The following is a 22,467-nucleotide window of genomic DNA, read 5'->3' on the forward strand; positions in this document are numbered from 1 at the left end:
TTTTAAATAGAGCTCAATCTCATTTAAATTTGAAGAGACCAAAACGTCACAATTAGGATCAAAGCCTAAAAGGGTCAGTTTCAGAGAGTTACAAAACACTATTATTGTGGTATTTTGAGCTGAAACTTCACACATGCTCTAGGGACATCCGAGACTTATTGTACATCCTAAAAATAGGGACATTTAAAGGCAGTTTTTCCAAGTTTTTACAAAAAATAATAATTTGCGACTAAAATGACAGAACTTGTGGTTATTTTTCCATTGAGTTTTGAAAACTCAGCAGATTTTTGTGAGTAATTTTGTGGTGAGTTTTCACATTTTTCAAACTTTGCATAATTTATTTTATTAGTCACTTTAAGATTTCATGAACAATTAAGATTTTTGTGACTTAAATGACTGATTTTGGTGAGTTTAAATAATAAAAATTCTGCATTATTTCCCTTAAAGACAAACCCTCCAATTTTTGACCAAAAAAGTCTAATTTTTGTGACTGAAATTACAGATTTTGTGTTTTGAAATGTTTCAATTTTATCTTCATTTTTTTGAGAGGGGAATCTGCCACTATGCTGTCACACAGGCATTTATAGCTCAGCCCATTTTTGAAAACAGCACAGTCTCATTTGAATTTCAAGTGACAGTCACCAAAACGCCACAATTAGGATCAAAGCCTAAAAGGGTCAGTTTCAGAGAGTTATAAAGCATTATTTGTGTGATATTTTAAGTTGAAACTTCACACACACACACACTCTAGGAACATCAGAGACTTATTTTACATCTTGTAAAAAGGGACATAATAGTTACCTTTTAATTTGCAACTTAAATTATTGATTTTGTGGCGAGTTTTTAAAATTTGGTGGAAAAAAAAGTCAGATTTTTGTGATTAATTTTTTGTTGAGTTTTACATTTTTGAAACTTTCTATCATTTTGTTTAAAGGTAGTCCCTTCAAGATTTCATGAACAAACCTAATTTTCCGAAAATAAAAGACTGATTTTGTTTTTCAGGTTTTAAATTTTTTCTAATTTTGAGATTTTTGCAAATAAAATGACAGATTTTTCCAAGTCAACATCACCTTTACAAATATGTTTACTGAGAATAATGGTGATGTGTTCAATAGTTATTTTCCCACTGTTCGCTATATAGAAGTTTAGCAATTAAAATTAAAACTCGTTGCTATAATGTCACATGACGTGGATCACACATCAGAAGAGTAGCATATTTTGACAACCCAAGGCTTTGCCCAGCAGACAAGGACATTTTATTCACAGATACTATAATGTGTTTTTTTATGTGAAACTTTACAGATGGCTCTCTGTGACAGGGCGGGAATTTGAACAATGTCCCACCTGCCCAAAATACACTACCTGAAAAAAGTCTTGTCGTCGAACCCAGTTGTAAGAGCAGCAAATAATAACTTGACTTCTAGTTGATCATTTGGAAAAGTGGCAGAAGATTGATTTCCCCGAGTCATCTATTGAGCTGCATCCGAATCATCACAAAAACTGCAGAAGACCTACTGTAACCAGCATGGACCCAAGAATCTCACAGAAATCAGTCAAGTTTGGTGAAGGACAAATCATGGTTTGGGGTTACATTCAGTATGGGGGTGTGCGAGAGATTTGCAGAGTGAATGGCAACATTAAATGCCTGAGGTATCAAGACATTTGTGCTGCCCATTACATTACAAACCACAGGAGAGGGAAGATTATTCAGCAGGATAGCGCTCCTTCTCATACTTCAGCCTCCACATCAAAGATCCTGAAAGCAAAGAAGGTCAAGATGCTCCAGGATTGGCCAGCCCAGTCACCAGACATGAACATTATTGAGCATGTCTGGGTTAAAAGGGAGGAGGAGGCGTTGAAGAGGAGTCTTGATGAACTCTGGGAGTCCTGCAAGAACGCTTTCTCTGCCATTCCAGATGACTTTATTAATCAGTGATTTGAGTCATTGCAGAGATGTATGGATGCAGTCCTCCAAGCTCATGATGGAGTCAGACACAATATTTAATCTGTTTCCACTGGAGCATGACTTTATATTCTATACTGGATATTATTTCTGTTAAGTGACAATTCTTTTGTTTAAGCAAAGCCAGAGCTTACTGTCCTAATTAAATAATTAAAAATCAAGTCATGATCATATTTCATTTCGGTAAAATAATTTAGAGGTTTTTGCCTTTCATATGAGCCACTTCTGATACCAAATGATCAACTAGAAGTCAAGTTATTATTTACTGTTCCTAAAACTTGGAAAGACGACAAGGCTTTTGTCAAGTAAACACAAATGTTTGTGACATTAACTTGATTTTGCGTTAAATTTGCCGATCGCGGAACGCAAAATCCTGGAGGTTCTGTAAATGGTAAGTTCATCCAAATATTTTCACATGATTCCAAGTGAAGGGCTTATAATTTGGACTTCATCTGTATTTTTTTAAAACAAACAAAAGCTTGAGTTTAATATCTCTTACAATCCTCCTTAAGTTTTTATCACTCATACAAATGCAAGCACACTACCGTGGTATTATCCGTCTTTTACCATAGTGTATTCTGCAGAGCTGCTCTGGTTCGTGTCACGCGGGAAGCTTCAACCTGTCAATCACGCGGCGGTTTGAAATCCTCTCTGCTCTTTTCTCTCGTCTTCAGTGCGGTTTAGTATTCTCTGAGCAGTTTTCCTCGCGCGGTTATGAGCACTGAAAGATCCTGAGCTTCATTCTCATGACCCTCATGAATAAAACTCTCACACACTCCACATCACTCATTCTGCTGCAGATTTTACAGTGGCATCCAATACAAGAGCTGAATAGCATACACAAGTAAACAATAATGATAAAACTAGTACATGTAAACACTGAAAGCATTTTAAAGGGGACCTAATATGCAGAAATTACTTTTATAAGGGGTTTAAACACAGTTGTGTGGGAATATAACCAGTTTAAAATGCTAAACATTTATTAATTCTACTTTTGTGTAATCGCACTTCATTAAAACAGTCTGCAGAAACACATTGATTGACATTCTCCCTTTGTATGTGTCATCAGAGGAGGAAAAACTCCGGCCATTAGTGACATCTCTCCTTCATTAGCTTAAACAGCCCTGAGTGAGAAGCAGCCGTCCATCATTTCCACTTGCTCAATATAATATCAGCGACTAATAGGATTATAAATGTGGAGTTTTAGATGCACAAATGAACAATGGATTCTCTATAAACTTACTTCTTCCATGCGCAGTTTATTAAACAGATTAGTCAGGCAGGCAACGGTTAAAACAGGGGCAAACAGAAGCAGACAGGAAATCCAGGATCGTTGTTAAAAACAGGCAAATGGTCAGTTCAGGCAGCACAGAATCAATATCGATGGTAAAACAAGGCAAGGATCAAAACACAGAAAATTACCCCTAAAATGAGCGGTATTGAAATACAGTAGCGTATTAGGCCCAGTAAATCCGCTACAACTCTGCACAGTTTAAAAAACGTGGCAGATTACCTAAATATAGGCTATATGTCATATATGGCATATTGTATACATCATTTTTGGTAAATTTTGAAATGTGTGTAGCATGTACATGACATATTTCATTCCTCTGCGTACCACTAGAAGGAAGCCTGCGTACCACTAGTGGTACACGTACCACAGTTTGAGAACTACTGGACTAGACAATGAAAGCTTAGTGGTGTTAGAGAAAACAATAAATAAGACTCAGTAGTGTTTGTGAAAATGAGGCATGTCTTTATAGTAATCATTGGTCACTTGGAGGACTGCATCCATACATCTCTGCAATGACTCGAATCACTTATTACAGGGCCGATCACACTGAACGTGCCTTTACATTCCAAAAACGCAAGGCGTACCTCACTACCTTTTTTGTTGACGAGAAGAAAAACTGTGGTGCGCTTTTTATGTTGCTAGGTAATGATTGAATCAGCTGCATATTGTGCAAGTGTTGCTGTTGATATTAATATAATTTTAATATTTATTAATATTGTGATATTCAAGATTTGTGAGTCAGACAGCACCTGATAACCAGGGCCAGATGGAATCTGCGGACGTTCTTTGCTATTTCTGCGGAGAATTTTGGTAAAAATCTGCGGATTTCTTGCAGAATTATTTTGGGAGAATCCAGCAGAGTATCATAACTAAAACCTTAATGTATGAAATAAAAAGTAATAAATTACTGAATAAAAACGGAATAAATTCAGATTTACACATTTTTCCCAAGTAATAAACAGAATTAATGATGGGCTAGAAATCTGCGGAAAATCTGCGGAAAATCTGCGGAACTCTGCGTGTGCAGATTCCGTGTGGGCCTACTGATAACTCAAAAAAGCAACCACAAGCCTCTCCTCCATCTTCAAAAGTCTCAATTGTTTTGACAACGTAAACACTGCACGCACCTCAACGGAAACCCCACCTCTGCTTCCTTTTGATTGTAGAATGAAACTGACCGACTGATGTAATGCCCTTTTTCCACTCAGAGTTGACTTCTTTTAACTGTGAGCGCAGTGCGCGCAATGGCAAAAACACGAGGCACAGCAGTCGGTTAAAATGTGAGGCGCGCAGGGCCCATAAGCAGCACGCACAACGCTCGCGGCCTTTAGTAAACCATTCAAAAAAATCTATTCTCAACGCAAAAAGTGGGCTCGGTGTGATCGGCCCCTAATAAAGTCATCTTTAATGGCAAAGAAAGCTTTCTTACAGGACTCCCAGGCTTCATCAGGTTTCTTTGTGTTCATCTTCAATGCCTCCTTCAACTTACCCCAGACATACTCAATAATGTTCATGTCTGGTGACTGGGCTGGCCAATCCTGGAGGACCTTGACCTTCTTTGCTTTCAGGAGTTTTGCTGTGGAGGCTGAAGTATGATAAGGAGCGCCATCCTGCTGGAGAATTTGCCCTCTCCTGTGGTTTGTAATGTAATGGGCTGCACAAATGTCTTGATACCTCAGGCTGTTGATGTTCTATCCACTCTGCAGATCTCTCGTATCCCCCATATTGAATGTAACCCCAAACCATGATTTTTCCTTCACCAAACTTGACTGATTTATGTCTGAATCTTTGCTCCATGTGGGTTCCAGTAGGTCTTCTGCAGTATTTGTAATGATTGGCAGTTCAACAGATGATTCATCTAATAAATCGACCTTCAGCCACTTTTCCAAATGATCAGCTACAATTGCAATCGACAACACTTTTAGTGTGTGTATGTGTATATAATTTCATGACAAAAGGATGAAATTGAAGTTCAATCTAAGATAATAAGATAAATTGAACACAAGGCTGTCAAGTCAAAATGAATCAAGTTTCTCTGTAAAACATGGAAGCAAATATTATTAGGTAATATTAATAGTTTTGCTTGCTTTAAGGAGAAACAACGCTGGTTTAACTTGTATACAAAATAATATTAGGTTTTAATGATATTTAGACTAGAAACAAGACTCAAAATCTAAATAGGAAAATCATTGTTTAGTGCAGTGTGCTACTCTTCAGAGTTTAAGCCCTCCTACAAAACAAACAATAAAAAAAGATGTTCGCAGAAATAAATTGCCTGTCTTTTTTTTTTTCTCCATGTCTAACAATGTCCGTCACTCCGGATTGTTGACGTGAGCGTCCCTAAACTCTCGCTTTTCCACAGAAAGCCTATTGTTTTGACATTCCACGTCTTATTTACAGCATAAAGATTGAAGAGCTGTCAAATCCGCCCCTGCACAAACATCTCCCACCGAGCGTCTGCTTTTATGAGCGCGGACATGACAGCCTAATGGGGCTTCCCGCATGTACGGAGAGTATTTATTATGGGCCACCAGTCGCCCTGCGCTCCTGCTCTCTCACCCCGGTCTTTCAGCACTAACGCTCATATTGTAGAGCTGATGGAGCGTCGTCCAAATGACGCCTACGAAATTGCCAGGAAAGACATTCGAGTTGAATTATGTCTCGTGCTGGAGAGGGATGCTGCGGTCAGGACCTCCCTTCATCCCATTTATTCAGCATGAACACTGTCTATGGCAAGCTGTTTCAACTGATAATCGAGACTTAATAGAGAGTAACGCTTTATTTAATAGGGGCCTATTGTGCAGAAATCACTTTAACGAGAGATTTAAACACAGTTGTGGTCCAACAGTGTTTGAATATAACCAGGCGGTTGGGATGGTTGGGAGTGTCGGGCCCCCTAATAGTCCCTGAATAGTCCTAACTTCCCTCCATTCCAGCGACGCCCATGCCTACTAATAATATTCATTCATTAATTTTCTTTTTGGCTTAGTCCCTTTATTAATCTGCGGTCTCCACAGTGGAATGAACCGCCAACTTATCCAGCATATGTTTTTGCGCAGCGGATGCCCTTCCAGCTGCAATCCATCACTGGGAAACATCCATACACACTCATTCACACACATACAATTTAGCCTATACCACATGTTTTTGGACTTGTGGGGGAAACGCACAGGGAGAACATGCAAACTCCAAACAGAAATGCCTACTGATCCAGCCGAGGCTCGAACCAGCGATCTTCTTAAATAAATACTAAATAAATTATTAATCATGTCTACTTGTAAATTGAATGTATTAAATGTTCACTCAGCTTGCCATACGCCAGCATATGCCGAACACGGTTCAGATTTACATGGTGTGGCGGTAGACGAAAGCATGCAGATGTTATGTGCGAAACACTGTCCAAGCCTGTAAACAAGAGCCTCGTGTTCAACACTGGTCGTCTGCAGAGCTCTCATTAGTAATGCGGTTGTGGATTTGTTTCAAATGAAGCACTGGTGGTCTCAAAGCTTTGCTGGCAGCAGGACCTGCTTTGCTTACGTAGAGTTTTTGTCTTGTTTCTAGTCCAGATATCTCAAAATTCTTAAATCAAGAGGCTTTCAGGACAAAAATATTGTCTTTTTTTCTGAAAAAATCTGTCAAAATTAAGGGAGTTTTTACTGAAAACAGACGTAATAATCTGCCAATGGAGTCAGCAAAATAATCTAATTTCAAAGCCAAAACAGGATTAAAAAGATTGAAAAGATTATTTTGCTTGTTTTAATTATGATTCAACAAAATAGAAGCGGCTAAACTTTAAAGATACTCTTTCTTCTGTGAAACATTAAATACTTTTAGGATATATATATTTTTCCCCTACAATTTTAGTCAATGACTTTAATTGTTGTTTCCCAAAAAAAAAAAAAAAACACTGTAAAACAGTTTTAAGACAGCGGTAGAAACCATACAATGAGTTTCAGATATTTGTGAAAAACTACCATATTTCATTAACGTTTAGCATTGCACAAGTGTTTTGAAGTACCATTCACTCATAATACCTTTGTTACACAAACAAAAACACATCCATAAGCATGTGGTAATGAAAAAGTGAACCAAAATGAACCAAAGCTCATCACAAATGTGTGTGTGTATATATAGTTGAAGTCAATTATTAGCCCCCCTGTTTATTTTTCCCCCTAATTTCTGTTTAATGGAAATAAAAAAATGAAACACATTTCTAAACATAATAGTTTTAATAACTGATTTATTTTATCTTTGCCATGATGACAGTACATTATATTTAACTAGCTATTTTTCAAGACACTTCTATACAGCTTGAAGCGACATTTAAAGGCTTAACTAGCTTAATTAGGGTAACTAGGCAGGTTAGGGTAATTAGGCAAGTTATTGTACAATTATTGTATAATCTCTGTAGACTGATGGCATTTCATGTCACTCAGCATTACAATCTTTAAAATGTGAGCAAAATCACCTGTTTTGTCTTCGCTTTAGACATTACGGTAGAGAATCATTCAAACACTAGCTTTTCTGACCGTCAGCTGCAGTTCTGAATGAGTGACGGAAGAAAGTAGTTCCTCATACAAAGGGTTTTTAGACTCCTGTTTGATTTTCTTTTTTTATATACACGATTATGTCATTAATCTGTTGTATAAACGCTACATTACACTCGGAGCATTGCGGTATGAGTGTATATCGTTACTGGTGGGCCACTAAGGCAAACGCCTCCCACCAATGCTAATATACAGCCATATCGCACTGCTTGCGAGTGTGATACTGCTCATGTGCATATTTATGTATGCATGCATGCATGTATGTATACAAGTCAGTATTATTAGCCCATCTGTTTATTTTTTCCCCAATTTCTGTTTCACGAGTTCGCACTTGCATTCGTTTAAGTATAAAGCATATTTGGCGTGCTGTCCGGGGGGAGGGCTCTGAGCTCGAGGAGACACCCCAACTCGAGTTATTCCCCTTATAAGGAAACGAAGAGGAGTTGGGATTCGAGCGAAGTATCTAGCCCGGCCCCAGAGCGCTCCCCCCGGGAATGCAATGCAAGAGGTGAGGTGACGGGGTGGTGGAGGGATGCTAAAGTCGTGAGATGCTGCAGGTAGGACAGCTTTGGTATATATAGGCGTTGCTCAGAAACTGATTTGATGATGGGATAATTGTCAATGACGTATTCGATACTGAAACTTCTGCTCATGCTCCTCCCGAAATTTGTTTACAAACATCACTTCACGAGTTCGCACTTGCATTCGTTTAAGTATAAAGCATATTTGGCGTGCTGTCCGGGGGGAGGGCTCTGAGCTCGAGGAGACACCCCAACTCGAGTTATTCCCCTTATAAGGAAACGAAGAGGAGTTGGGATTCGAGCGAAGTATCTAGCCCGGCCCCAGAGCGCTCCCCAAAAAACGCTATTTGTTACAGGACAGCAGCCAGACAATATGCAAGCCCCCCAAAATTTGCTGATCTTAAAAATTTGGAGGGGTGCTGTTGAGTTATAAGGTATGTGTTTCGGGAGGAAGCAGTTGCTGTGTTGATAGTGGTGCATGATGAATGTCTCTAGCAAGAGTGTCTGCTCCCACAGGAGACGGGCGTCTTCCGTGGGAGTGGTCACTGCATTAGCAATGTTGTGTGTTAAAGTATGCATCTCCGTAATAGCTGTCACTGTGCTGACAGTGGTGTGTGATGAGGTATGAGTCTCTCATAGGAGTGGTCATTGCGCTTGCAGTGGTGCATAAGGTGTACGTCTCCCGTAGGAGCAGTCACTGCGCTTGCAGTGGTGCATAATTATAAGATGTGCGTCTCCCGTAGGAGCAGTCACTGCATTTGCAGTGGTGCATAATTATGAGGTGTATGTCTCCCGTAGGAGCGGTCACTGTACTAACAGTGGTGCATGATAATAAGGTGTGTGTCTCCTGTATGGGGTATGAGTGGTCACTGCCCTAGAGGCAGTGTGTAATAAGGTGTACGTCTCCCGTAGGAGCAGTCACTGCGCTTGCAGTGGTGCATAAATATAAGGTGTACGTCTCCCGTAGGAGCAGTCATTGCACTTGCAGTGGTGCATAGTTATGAGGTGTACGTCTCCCGTAGGAGCGGTCACTGCGCTTGCAGTGGTGCATAATTATAAGGTGTACGTCTCCCGTAGGAGCGGTTACTGTACTAACAGAGGTGCATAATAGTAAGGTGTGTGTCTCCTGTATGAGGTATGAGTGGTCACTGCCCTAGAGGCAGTTTGTAATAAGGTGTACGTCTCCCGTAGGAGCAGTCACTGCGCTTGCAGTGGTGCATAATTATAAGATGTGCGTCTCCCGTAGGAGCAGTCACTGCACTTGCAGTGGTGCATAATTATGAGGTGTACGTCTCCCGTAGGAGCGGTCACTGTACTAACAGTGGTGCATGATAATAAGGTGTGTGTTTCCTGTATGGGGTATGAATGGTCGCTGCCCTAGCGGCAGTGTGTAATAAGGTGTACGTCTCCCATAGGAGCAGTCACTGCGCTTGCAGTGGTGCAAAATTATAAGGTGTGCGTCTCCCGTAGGAGCAGTCACTGCACTTGCACGTCTCCCATAGGAGCGGTCACTGCACTTGCGGTGATGCATAATTATAAGGTGTACATCTCCCATAGGAGCGGTCACTGCATTAGCGGTGGTGCATAATAAGATATGCGTCTCCCGTAGGAGTGGTCACTGCACTAGCAGTAGTGTGTAATCAAGTGTGTGTCTCCCGTAGGAGCGGTCACTGCACTTGCAGTGGTGCATAATAAAGTGTACGTCTCCAGCGCGAGCGGTCACTACACTTGTAGTGGTGTATAATAATAAGGTGGGCTTCCCCCGTGGGAGCGGTCGCTGGACTAGCAGTGATGCTTGATAAGGTGTGCGTCTCTAGTGGGAGCTGTCACGGCACTTGCGGTGGCACATGATAAATAAGGTGTGCTTCTCCCATAGGAGCAGTCACTGCGCTTGCAGTGGTGCATGATAAATAAGGTGTGCGTCTCCAGTGAGAGCGGTCACTGCGTTAGCAGTGGTGTATAATAATGATGTGTACGTCTACCATAGGAGCAGTCACAGCGCTTGCAGTGGAGCATAATAAGGTGTGTGTCTAGAGTGGAAGCAGCCACCTTGCTTGCAGTAGTACGTAATAGGGTGTGCATCCCCCATGAGAGCGGTCGCTGTGCAGCAGCAACCATAATAGAACTCCTTGAAGGGGTTAATGACCAGGGTTAGGAAAGGTTTAGGGGTTGAAATGGTAAAAAGGGGGCAACGATAGCGCATTTCCACTGACTTTTTAGGTTTAATTTCTGTGGAAAACTTAATTGATAGGATTAAAGGAACTTAAGGTAGTGCGGTAGAGCAGTACCCAAAGTTTTGAATGGAGTTCCATGGTTTATACTGAGTGCAATTGCGACTTAAATCGCTGTGAAAATAGATGGGGTAAGCTAGTCATTGGATTCTGGATGATTTCTGAGCTGAAGTTGCTTATCAGCTGGGTATTATTATTACTTCGTAATTACTTATCAAATTTATTTAATTAAGCAATTTATTTTATAGACGTGCGTTGTCTATGTAAACGTTAATAACGTACTTAAGTTTATACATGTTACGTACCTAGACGATGAATCTAAGGAATATAGTCTATACGTGGCCCAGGATCACAGGTGGGAGGAAAAGAGAAGAGGGGCTGCCGGCATTAGTGACATCAGCGGAGGCAGCCTCACGCTGGCACTTACGTCGGGGCCTGACAGAAAATTAGGGACTAGAGCCGTTTGCGGAGGCGTGCTCATGCTACTGATGACCCTAGAATCACAGGTGGGAGGAAAAGAGAAGAGGGGCTGCCGGCGTAAGTGACGTCAGCGGAGGCGGCCTCGCGCTGGCACTTACGTCGGGGCCTGACAGAAAGTTGGGGACTAGGGCCGTTTGCGGAGGCATGCTCGCGCTACTGATGACCCTAGGATCACGGGTGGAAGGAAAAGAGAAGAGAGGAGAGCTACCGGCGCTAGTGACATCAGCGGAGGCGGCCTCACGCTGGAACTTGCGTCGGGGCCTGAAGAAAGTTGGGGCTTGAGCCGATTGCGGAGGCATGCTCGCGCTACTGATGGCCCTAGGATCACAAGTGGAAGGAAAAGAGAAGAGAGAAGGGGCTGCCGGCGTTGGTGACATCAGCGAAGGCAGCCTCACGCTGGAACTTGCATCAGGGCCTGAACAAACCTGGTTAACCTGCAAGCGGCATGAAGGAAGACTCCGCTTGTTAAGTGGTGACCTGTTGGTGACGTAAGTAATACTGTTTCCGGGTCCAAGCCGCCACTCATTTGAGTTGAGAAATTTATTCGTTTATGATCACTTTAAATTCTTATCACACAATAAAGTTAATTTTATACAATAAAGTTAATTTTATACAAAATCAGTGTACACAAGCATTGCTTGCTGCATAACAATTACCAAAAAAAAACAATAAGCAATTTTTAAAAATTATTCACTTTCTGCCCGTCAGATATAAGATGTGGTTGTATGTATAGGGTATATGCTGAGCTACTGCTGTTCCCATGCTGATACACTTCCAGTGACCTGTTATTGTGAACTTTTTCCGTTTTGTACGGTTCCTTATACAGCATCGATGTTGTAATGTCATTAAAATACATTCAGTTAAATAAACGTTAGCATTTATTTGGTTGCTCAAATGTAAAATGAGACAAAAGCTGTTTACTCGCACGCGGTCGTCAGAATCGGCAGGCTAACGCATAAGCTCCATTAAACATACTGGGGTAAAATAAATGTTCATATTATAAAGATATGGCGATATCACTCAGCTAGTGGAGATCGCTCATTTTTAAAGAAAATAGACCTTAAACGCACTGGCTTTGCATTGGCATTCAATTCGCTGGAAGTGCTTAGCCCAGGTTACTGGGAAATTAAGAGTCCTATCAGCATGCTTCGGCATATACCCCGTTGTGATAATGATTTCGAAAGTAATAAATTGCTTTGTAAACATTATAATTAACATTTCATGAGTCTCCCCATGCAGTAAGTTGAGAAATTATTTGTTTATGATCAATTTTAAACATATTACACGATAAGAGTCATGTTGTACACAACCATTTTTGGGCTTGCTGCATAACAAATACCAAACATTTTTAACAATTTATAAAATTAATCACTTGCATCATGTATGAGGCATAGACATATATATTGTGATCATGATTTTCGAAAGTAATAAATCGCTTTGTAAACGTTATAATTACCATTTCATGGGTCTCCCCATGCAGTTGAATAGAGCGCTTGGACCCGGAAGCCGCTTCGCGTGACGTCACACTCACGAGCGGACTGGCTTGTTATTCATAAATTTGGCGCGCCGAGAGCAGGGATTGCGGGCGCTACTAAGTGGAAATGTTCCGTGCGTGGGGGGTGGATGAGACCGTAGCGGAGACGTGCTCACGCTGTCATGGCGAATTGGCCAATGGTGGCGCTTCGCCTGTAGAGCGGTGGCCTGGCACTCGCTTGATCTGGGCCGGTGGTTTCCAACTGGGGAGCGGCTCAGGTTTGTTGCCGGTGTCTGAAAGAGCGGCGGCGTGGCGGGCCTAAGTTAAGACCGCGGACTCTGTTGATATGCTCTGCCGAGTGCTGATGCGCTGGACGTCGGCTTGGAGTTGCAAGAGGAGCCGTGTCATCCTCATGGAAATTTGCTGTTTGGACGAGGCTACAGCGATTGGATGTGCCAATGCTAAAGTCGTGAGATGCTGCAGGTAGGACAGCTTTGGTATATATAGGCGTTGCTCAGAAACTGATTTGATGATGGGATAATTGTCAATGACGTATTCGATACTGAAACTTCTGCGCATGCTCCTCCCGAAATTTGTTTACAAACATCACTTAACGGAGGGAAGATTTTTTTTCAACAAATCTTTAAGCATAAAAGTTTTAATAGTCTCTAATAACTGATTTATTTTATCTTTCCCATAATGACAGTAAATAATATTTGACTAGATATTTTTCAAGACACTTCTATACAGCTTAAAGTGACATTTAAAGGCTTAACTAGGTTAATTAGGTTAACTAGGCACTAGGCAGGTTAGGGTAATTAGGCAAGATATTGTATAACGATGGTTTGTTCTGTAGACTATAGAATTTTTTTTTGCTTAAAGGGGCTAATAATTTTGTCCCTAAAATAGTGTTTAAAAAATTAAAAACTGTTTTTATTCTAGCCAAAATAAAACAAATAAGACTTTCTCCAGAAGAAAAATATTATCAGACATACTGTGAAATTTTCCTTGCTCTGTTAAACATAATATATAAAAAAAGATAAAAAATCAAAGGTGTTCATGCGTGCGTGCGGGTGAGTGAGAAAGAGAGATCAGGGTTTGACTTTAACACCCATCAACCCACCAAATGCGGGTAGATTTCAGCGTTAAGACAGACACTCCGACTAGACACTAAGGCTGGTTGAAAATAGTTTTCCCGGACAATAATTCTTAAAAACAGGTTTCGACAATAAAGATGATCCAATACGTAAAAAGGTGTTCTTAGAATTGAGAAGCAACACGACTGACAAAAATAATTGCATTCGTGGGAGCAATAGAAAGTAGGTGAATGCTGAATGAGAGGATAATCGCGCGCGCTAACTGTTTAAAACGCGTGCGCGCTCCCATTTCCTTGAGTGAAGCAACTGTGACTACAAACACAACTGATGTGATCGGTTCTCTTTCAAATAGATTAGACAAAAAATGATGAACATGCACCCATGGTCTTACTGCTTTCAAGAGTTCCAGACTTGTCTTTTTGTAAGCAGTGTTGAGAAGTTTTGTTCTTAAACAGCAAATTCAGTGTCACACCCATGCTCCGATGGTACACTCCAATCTCCTCATTCAACCTCTGGCCAATCAGGACTGCCTCAAGGCCTTTATTAACTGCACCTGTGCCCACAGTTTGTTACTTTTTGGCAGCACATGGCTGAACTGCAGAGGACTGAATTTGATCTCCCTTGTTTTCCTGTGTGTGCGTATTTGACCATGTAAGTGGCTTTTGTATGATTTAAGTTGACAGTGCTTATGTTTCATGTTTGCCATATATTTGTTTAGTTATGTACTTGGTTTGTTGGTAAACTGAAGCATTTGTATTGTTATTTCCTTACTGATTACTGATACATTGTATTTCTGCTGTTTCCTTGCAGAAAACCACACACACACACACACACACACACACACACACACACACACACACACACACACACACACACACACACACACACACACACACACACACACACACACATACCTTTCATCTTAAGTACAAATCCTTGTCATTGTTAATAAACACAACTAAATGGAGTGACTAGACTGGACCTCTGTTCTTACCGACAGCACCACTGGCTTCAAGCTAGCTACCTAAACAAGTTACCTCACAACCTCCTTTTCAAGCAGCACCGGTTGCTTTCACTTTAATCATTCTTTGAACAGATTATTTATAGGTCTAATGTTAACCGTGTGTGTGTGTGATCATCCTTTCATTGTTGCACGGTATGTTTTTTACCTGCTTGCTTTTGTGTTAACATGGTTTAATTATCATTTTTTTACAATAACATTGCTTTAATGGGAGATTACCTCCCCATTTATGCCTAGTTAACTGGTGATCTGGGACCTTTAGCCAGGACAGATTACTTTGTAAATGTTTTGTTAAATAAAAAGTATAGTATACAGCTATATGTTGCTTGTTTGTTGCTCGTAAGAAATAATTGTTGATGTTTGGTGTGGTCAGAAATAAACTTGGTAAATCCATCATTTTGAGCTCTGAAAAGTCATGTGAAATAAAAACTAATTGTAATACTATGAAACCCATTTGCTCATGATTATTGAGCAAGCTCGACACACAAAAAGTGAAATGAATGAGTAGGCATGTGGAGATAATGTAAAATCTAAATCAAGGAGTTTTAGCACGTCAAGGCCATATTTATGTGTATAAAGTATATATTTCCCAACAATAAAATTGTGGCTAGTGAAATCGAGTGGCTTTAGATTTTTACTGAAGCATTTAAAAAAAAAATTAAGGTGTAAATTAGTCATTTTTACAGTGCAGACTTTCATTGTAACCTTTTTACTGTTTTTTTGCCATTATAATTATTCATTATTTGCATTTTCAGATTTTTACTGTGGTATATTTACTGTTTTTCTTTACAGTTTTTTTATTGCAACCATTTTTTACAGTGAAATACATTTCACCCAAATATAATCATGATCATCTGTGCTTCTCAAATGAAAAAAAATCCACATTTCACAAAAAAAATGGCCTTTGCTGTTTCTTCAAACTCCTTATTTAAAATAAGCTGAATCAACACAATTCTTGAGGTATTTTTTTTTTAACAACATAATTGTTTTGTGTTCAATCCACTTCAGTTTATAAAAACGGTCCCACTTTATATTACGTGTCCTTAACTACTATGTACTTGCATCAAAAATAAATACAATGTACTTACTGTGTTCATAATGTATTTGAGAACACTTGTGGTGCTCTTGAGTTGGGATAGGGGTTGAGTTATGGACAGGTTTGGTGGTGTGGGTAGGTTTAAGGGTGGGTTAAGGTGTAGGGAATGTTCAGCAGTGTATTTACAAATGTAATTACAGAAGTTAATTACAGATGTAATTACATACAGGTTTTTAAGCAAGCATAAGTACACAGTAAATACATGTATTTACACAATAAGTACATTGTAACAAATTATCATTTCCTGTGTAAATACATATTAGTTAAGGCCACTTAATATAAAGTGGGACCGTAAAAACTAATAAGTAAACCTAATTCCTTCATGTTGTCCCAACACAATTGTGTGGAACCCTGTTTATTTTACAGTGTTGGCATGGCATTAGAGCAAGCAGATGAAGTCCTGCTGTTCATTTTTTGGTTGCTCCGTCCCTTTAATATCCAGCACGGACTGTAAAAGCAAACAGGGGAGCTGTATTTACAGTAACTCACCTCGGCCGGTGCACTTTTGCTCTGGCGTGGCTGAAGTTTCCAGATCTCTCACACACAGCCAGGCTCTCCATCTGCTCCTCCATAATGATGCAGTGCAGTGACGTCAGCTCTCCTCACAGGTGCAAACACAAATCAGACGCGTTTCCAATGGAGCTGCCAGAGCATCTGCTTTCCATGATGAGGAGCAGATCTGTGCAGCGTCTCTTTCTTCTCTTCAAGAGCGAATCTTAACACTCCACTCAAGTTCACCAAAAAGTGAATGTTTACTCACTGTTTATCCACTATTTATCCCTCAAGTGGTTTTAAACTTTTATGAGGAAACACATTTATAGAGGAATTAATAGAAATTAATAGAAAAGCTGTACAGTTAAATGCAAAAACTGTATGGTGTGTCTTTTGCAATTCCTAAAACAGGATTTATTTAGTCGTGAAAAGTGTTTTTGTTATGTTTATTTATCATTGATGTTCATATTTGAGGACAGTCAGTCTTCAGTTCCTCAGCATTGTGATGAACAGAGATGCAGAAGTAAGAGGGTCTTTACTGTCTTCTCTTTATATGGATTAATTGAAACACTGAACCATTGATCTCTGTGTGTTTGTCAGGTTGTTTGATAACTCAAACGAGGGCTTCAGGAACTGGGAGTTCATGACAGTTCACTGCTGGGGTGAGAAAGCAGAGGGAACCTGGACGCTGGAGATCTCAGACTCCCCGTCTCAGCTGCGCAACCCAGAGGTCCTTGGTGAGTGTTTCACTTGGTTTTGCTTTGTTTTGTTTTATTTAATTTTTTAACAATTTTATTTTAAAATTTTAAACTTGTTTTGTTCTTAACTTATTTCAATCTTAACGATCTAAGCGCAAAGTCTGAAGCTAATGGCACAAAAGCATTAAGGGTTAAGAGCATTAAGAGAAGACAGTGTATATGCGTTTTGACCTGTGGTGTCGTCAAACTGCTGAAATGAACTTAAATTACACTTTCAGTGTTGATCGTACGGATAAGATCAATGCATCAACCGAATCTGTTATGTGTCTACTTTTTGTTGTGTACACTCACAGCAACACCCCAGAGGGTTAAGGATGGAAAAATACACTCTGGTCTAACAGGGTTGTGCTTATTCTCTTAATGAGTTATGGGTGTGTTTTGAGCATAACCTGCATTAAACCAATCAGATTCTCATCTTCCATTCCCTTTAAGAGTCAGTTGCGTCGTACCATGATGCATTAGCAGTGTTGGGCAAGCTACTTGAAAAATGTAGTGAGCTAAGCTATTAGCTCCTCTACTTAGAATGTTGCGTAACTACACTAAAAGCTACCCTCTGGGAAATGTAGCAAGCTAAGCTAAAAGCTACATGGCTATTTATACGTCTAAGCTATTTTTACAATTTTCATTTTAAATCGAAGCAACTTAAATCCAAGTCAATCATCTCTTAGTGATCAATAAAACTGTCGACTATGTTTCATTGACCGTTTTATTGATCACTAAGAGATGATGGACTTGGATTTAAGTTGCTTCGACGAGGCAGTGGTGCAGTAGGTAGTGCTGTCGCCTCACAGCAAGAAGGTTGCTGGTTCGAACCTCAGCTCAGTTGGCGTTTCTGTGTGGAGTTTGCATGTTCTCCTTGCGTTCGCGTGGGTTTCCTCCGGGTGCTCCGGTTTCACCCACAGTCCAAAGACATGCGGTACAGGTCAATTGGGTAGGCTAAATTGTCCGTAGTGTATGAGTGTGTGTGTGTGAATGTGTGTGTGGGAAGTTTCCCAGAGATGGGTTGCGGCTGGAAGGGCATCGCTGCGTAAAAATGTGCCTGATGAGTTGGCGGTTCATTCCGCTGTGGCGACCCCGGATTAATAAAGGGACTAAGCTGACAAGAACATGAATGAATGAATGAAACATAGTTCAGTTCAGTTATTTACTGTAAATAATATGCTGTACTCGGGCGGGGGTGATGGCGGAGGGGTGGCGCGGATGAAAGTGAAGAGGGTTGGGGAGTCACGGAAGAAGGCGAAAGCGAACATCGAACAGCGGAGGAGGGCGATTGAGGAAGGGGGTCAGTAAAATAAGGGGCCGGATCAGAATTCTGAAGTTTCGGGTCCGGCGTGTTCCGGCACAAATTAAACCCTGGCTGTACTAAACAGAAACACATTATAGTATATAACAGTTAAAACAAAAAATCCATTAAAATCAGATGTTACACATTTAAAATACTATAGTTATTTATAATCAAGGAAAATATTTTGGAATAAGCATTATAGTGTGTGTGTGTGTGTGTGTGCGTATATATATATATATATATATATATATATATATATATATATATATATATATATATATATATACTTAAGTATTATTTTTATTTTTTGAGCACAGCATCAGAAATTAAGTTATTGCATCTTAATATGTACTTCTCGAGGTATGGTCACGAGGAATCCTGCTTCAGAAATAACTCTTCTCCCTCAGTCATCTTTCCACCAATCAAGTTTCACCAGAGGTGGCAGTAATGCACCAAAAACTTTGTTGTCGACCACCATAACACAGGAAGAAGAAGAAATCATCGTTTCCGCCATCATATGGCTTTATTTTTATCGGCTAGACACCGGCCTCACAGTACCCTGAATGCCAGTGCCGTCACTTACTGATCCGCGATCGGTAAATGTAGCTTGTGTGGATGCTATTGCGCTACTTGACTAATAAAATAGCTTTGCTACTGAAAAGCTATTTGATTTAGAAAGTAGCAACGCTACCGCCACCCTACTGAGAAATGTAGTTGTAGCGATGCTACTGCCAAAGACTGCGCATTAGCTATTTACATGACGGACTTTGTAAGTGAAAAAACTGAACGCTTCACTAGAGAGAAATCTGTTAAGTTGACCATCTGCAGTGCGAAGATAAAGAATGAGCCTCCTCAATTAGGCCTCTTTACTTTCTCTTTACATTCACTCTTTACTCCTTTACTTTTGTGGATAGGGAAATGGTGGAAACTTTCTCCGCTGATGACATCCATCAGTCGACATATTTAATCTATTTTGTTAAGCACAAAGATAGTGGTTTTTATATTTAAAATTTTGTTAAAAATATTTGCAGAAAATAATAATTTTTGTAACATTTCAATCTTTTAATATATTTTCATATGTTCAGATATTTGTGTGTTGCTGTACATCCTGCGTGTATTAAGCAGTGTGTAAGCGTTTGGACCCGCATAGGCGTATAACTAACGTGCTCTGAGCTGGACTTTAGAGCAGCATGTGGTTGGTCTGTGGCACTATTTCAGTTTATCAGAATAGCAACGCTCCAACAATATGCCTTAACACACCTCCATTTTAGACCAGCACACCCGGTCCACAAAGTGGTGCAAAATGGATTTGCTATTTAAACAATGTGATGTAAAAATGTGAAATATACAGTTGCACTGGTCTAATAGCAACACATCACACCAAACACACTGGGTGAATGATATGAATGATATTCATTGTTTAACTTTTTACATTCTTAATTTTTTATCTGAATTTTTAAGCTTATTTTTCATTTGTTATTACTAATTTTCCGTGTCTTCATTTAATTGTATTTATTTCTTATTATTTTATTTTGCAGAATTTTTATTTTTTATTTTTTTTTTACTTTTGGTGCATGAATTGAACAACTTTTTACATTGCATTTTGAAAAAAGCACCCAGTATTCCTAATCTTATAATAATATTTCAGAATTGTAATTAATGAATTAATTTCAGATTATTTTTATTTTATTTTATTTATTTTTATTGTAAAAAAAATGTATAATGATTTTTTTCATAATTTTTAAATTTGTTATTCTTTTTTATGTCTTTATTTAATTATATGTATTTTATTTAGTAGATATCTGAGTCTCTTGGTGCATGAATTGTAATTACTTTTTACATCAATTGGCACACATTTGGCACATTTTACAATATTTTTGGAAGCATTTTACAACGTTTTCATAAAGTCAAAAGAGTATAAAACCCTGTATACCTAAACAAAATCGAATATTGATCTGAAATGACGTCATTACGAACAAAATCCAGCCAAAACAAAAGTATTTTTGAATTTGTTTCAGCGGTTCAAAACTGCTCTCTAAAGCAAACTTTTGGGGGATTGTGTTTTTACTCCAAAACACCTTTGACCTGCCATTGGTCTGTTGGGTTTGTGCAATCAGTAGGTGTGTCCTGTAACTCCGCCTTCTTTGGTGTGCGTTTACTCCCGCCCCTGTTTCGTTTCTCATTCCACAGAGGTCAGAAGAACAACAGCAACATTAACATGGAGAGCAGGAGAGTTCAGTAGCAGAGCTGGTTTTTAAGGAGCAGATGTTTACTGAACTTTTCTTCTGTCACAGCCACCATTGTTGTTGTGTTTAGGAGTAAACCAGTAAACACAAGTAACATGACGCATGCCAAAAATAAAAATCACTCAGCCTTTCACCATTTCTTTTTGCTCTAAAGCGCAAATCGAAAACTGTCTTTCCATTTCGCTTGGAGTACACCTGGACCGTTCCCCATCACTCATCAGCCTTTCCGAATGTCTTTTTGCGCTCAAAAGAAGAATAAAAACATCAGCAGTGACCCTTACATTACGCTGAACTGAGCTAAACTGAACTTCATCTACGAAAAACTGGACTGAAGCAGTTTCAATTCACTACTACTTCTATGTTAAGCTGCTCTGACACAATTAACATCGTAAAGTGCCATAGAAATCAAGATGACTTAAAAGTGAACTTGGATTGAAGTATTACCAGAGCCTTTAAGGGTGCTTTCACACCTACACTTTTGTTTCGGAATGTGTCTCGTTTGCCCAGTTAGCGCGGTTCGTTTGGCATATGTGAACAGGGCAATCGCGATCTGTTCCGCGCCAAAGTAATCGCTCCGAGATCGCTTGAATGAGGTGATCTCGGCTCGATTGAAACGAACCCTGGAGCGGTTCGATTGTAGTGAGAAAGCGATCCGATCCGAGCGCGGTTATATCACAGTGTTTTATGGATATGTAATAGGCTTACGGCGATATGAAGAGAGAACTATGAGTATGGCGGGAAGTTTCGCGAGTCTCCGGAAGCCCGCAAACGAGTGATGATCTCCCGGTAATCTCGCGTCTCCCTCCAGGTCCTCAAATAGGCATCATCGCGCACCCTTCTCACCCCTCCCCACCGTGTCTCTCCTCAGACACGTCGCGCGCGCACCCTGTCAATCACCACCAAACCACCACCTCTCCTGACAGCTTAGCGGGACGCTGCAAAATAAACCCTGACACTCTGACCAATGTAAGGAGAGTTTACTCACACGTGACTTGTTTTAGCTCTTTTGGTCCGATTAGAAACTTTGCAATGTGAAAGCGAACCGCTCCAAGAGCAAAGAGCAACAATGTAACAATTGTAATCTCTGTTTCGGAACAACTGAATCGATTCACAGGTGTGAAAGCACCCTAATACTCTTCTGTCATTTCCTATTGCATTGAATAACAGAGCGCTCTTTTTCTTCATGTTCTGGTCTGTCAGGTAAGCTGAAGGAATGGACGCTGATCCTGCACGGCACGTCTGAAGACCCGCAGCAATCCCAGAGTTCCCAGCAGTCTCGCTCCAGTACGCTAGACCTCCCGATTGCAGGCCGAGAGCTGAAGAGCCCTGAAGCCCCAGAGCATGAAGAGCAGGAGGAGGAGGAGTATAACGGTACAGACAGACATCTATAATAATAATAACTACTGTGGAAATCAAAGCTGCTTTTATTTGAGCGAAAGTACACTGTATAAAATACCTGTTAATGAACAGTTGCTGAATTTTGTGATTCACAAGTGTTTTCTATTTATTTACGGTTGTGAATCGCATTATGAGATGTTGATCTCTGCTCTGTCGACTTCTGATGTTAAAAATTCCACTCTACCATTTAACAAAGTGACTTTTATTGACATTTTAGTCCTTTGAAATAATATAAAGTATACAGTTGAAGTCAGAATTATTAGCCCCCCTTTAAAATTTAGTTTTCTTTTTTAATTATTTCCCAAATTACGTTTAGCAGAGCAAGGAAATTTTCACTGTATGTCTGTTAATATTGTTTCTTCTGGAGAAAGTTTTATTTGTTTTATTTTAGCTAGAATAAAAGCAGTTATAAATATTTTAAACACCATTTTAAGGACAATTTTATTAGCCCCTTTAAGGATTTTTTTTCTCTCGACTGTCTACAGAAGAAACCATTGTTATACAATAACTTGCCTAATTACCCTAACCTGCCTAGTTCACCTAATTACCCTAGTTAAGCCTTTA

The 22,467-nt window shown here is 39.8% G+C and overlaps 1 protein-coding gene across 50 annotated transcripts in view; it reads left to right on the top strand.

The window, feature by feature from the left end:
- pcsk6 (proprotein convertase subtilisin/kexin type 6) overlaps positions 1–22,467 on the top strand; it is an 884,625-nt gene that overhangs the window by 117,511 nt on the left and 744,647 nt on the right. For 46 of the 50 annotated variants that reach the window (XR_015495136.1, XR_015495090.1, XR_015495092.1 and 43 more), the window contains exons 13-14: positions 16,817–16,953; positions 21,706–21,876. The exons of 1 other annotated variant lie outside the window; for it this stretch is intronic. Coding sequence is in view for 3 of the 49 variants with exons in the window: in XM_087260238.1 (XP_087116364.1) it covers positions 16,817–16,953; positions 21,706–21,876 (308 nt within the window). In the remaining 46 variants the exon portion in view is untranslated. Of the gene's footprint in view, positions 1–56; positions 681–6,331; positions 7,352–16,816; positions 16,954–21,705; positions 21,964–22,467 lie in introns of those variants that run through there. 3 more of the 50 variants (XR_015495132.1, XR_015495134.1, XR_015495135.1) reach the window with 3 other exon arrangements.

Source organism: Danio rerio, chromosome 7, assembly GCF_052040795.2.
Source record: "Danio rerio strain M-AB ecotype USA chromosome 7, GRCz13ab, whole genome shotgun sequence".
NCBI lineage: Eukaryota > Metazoa > Chordata > Actinopteri > Cypriniformes > Danionidae > Danio > Danio rerio.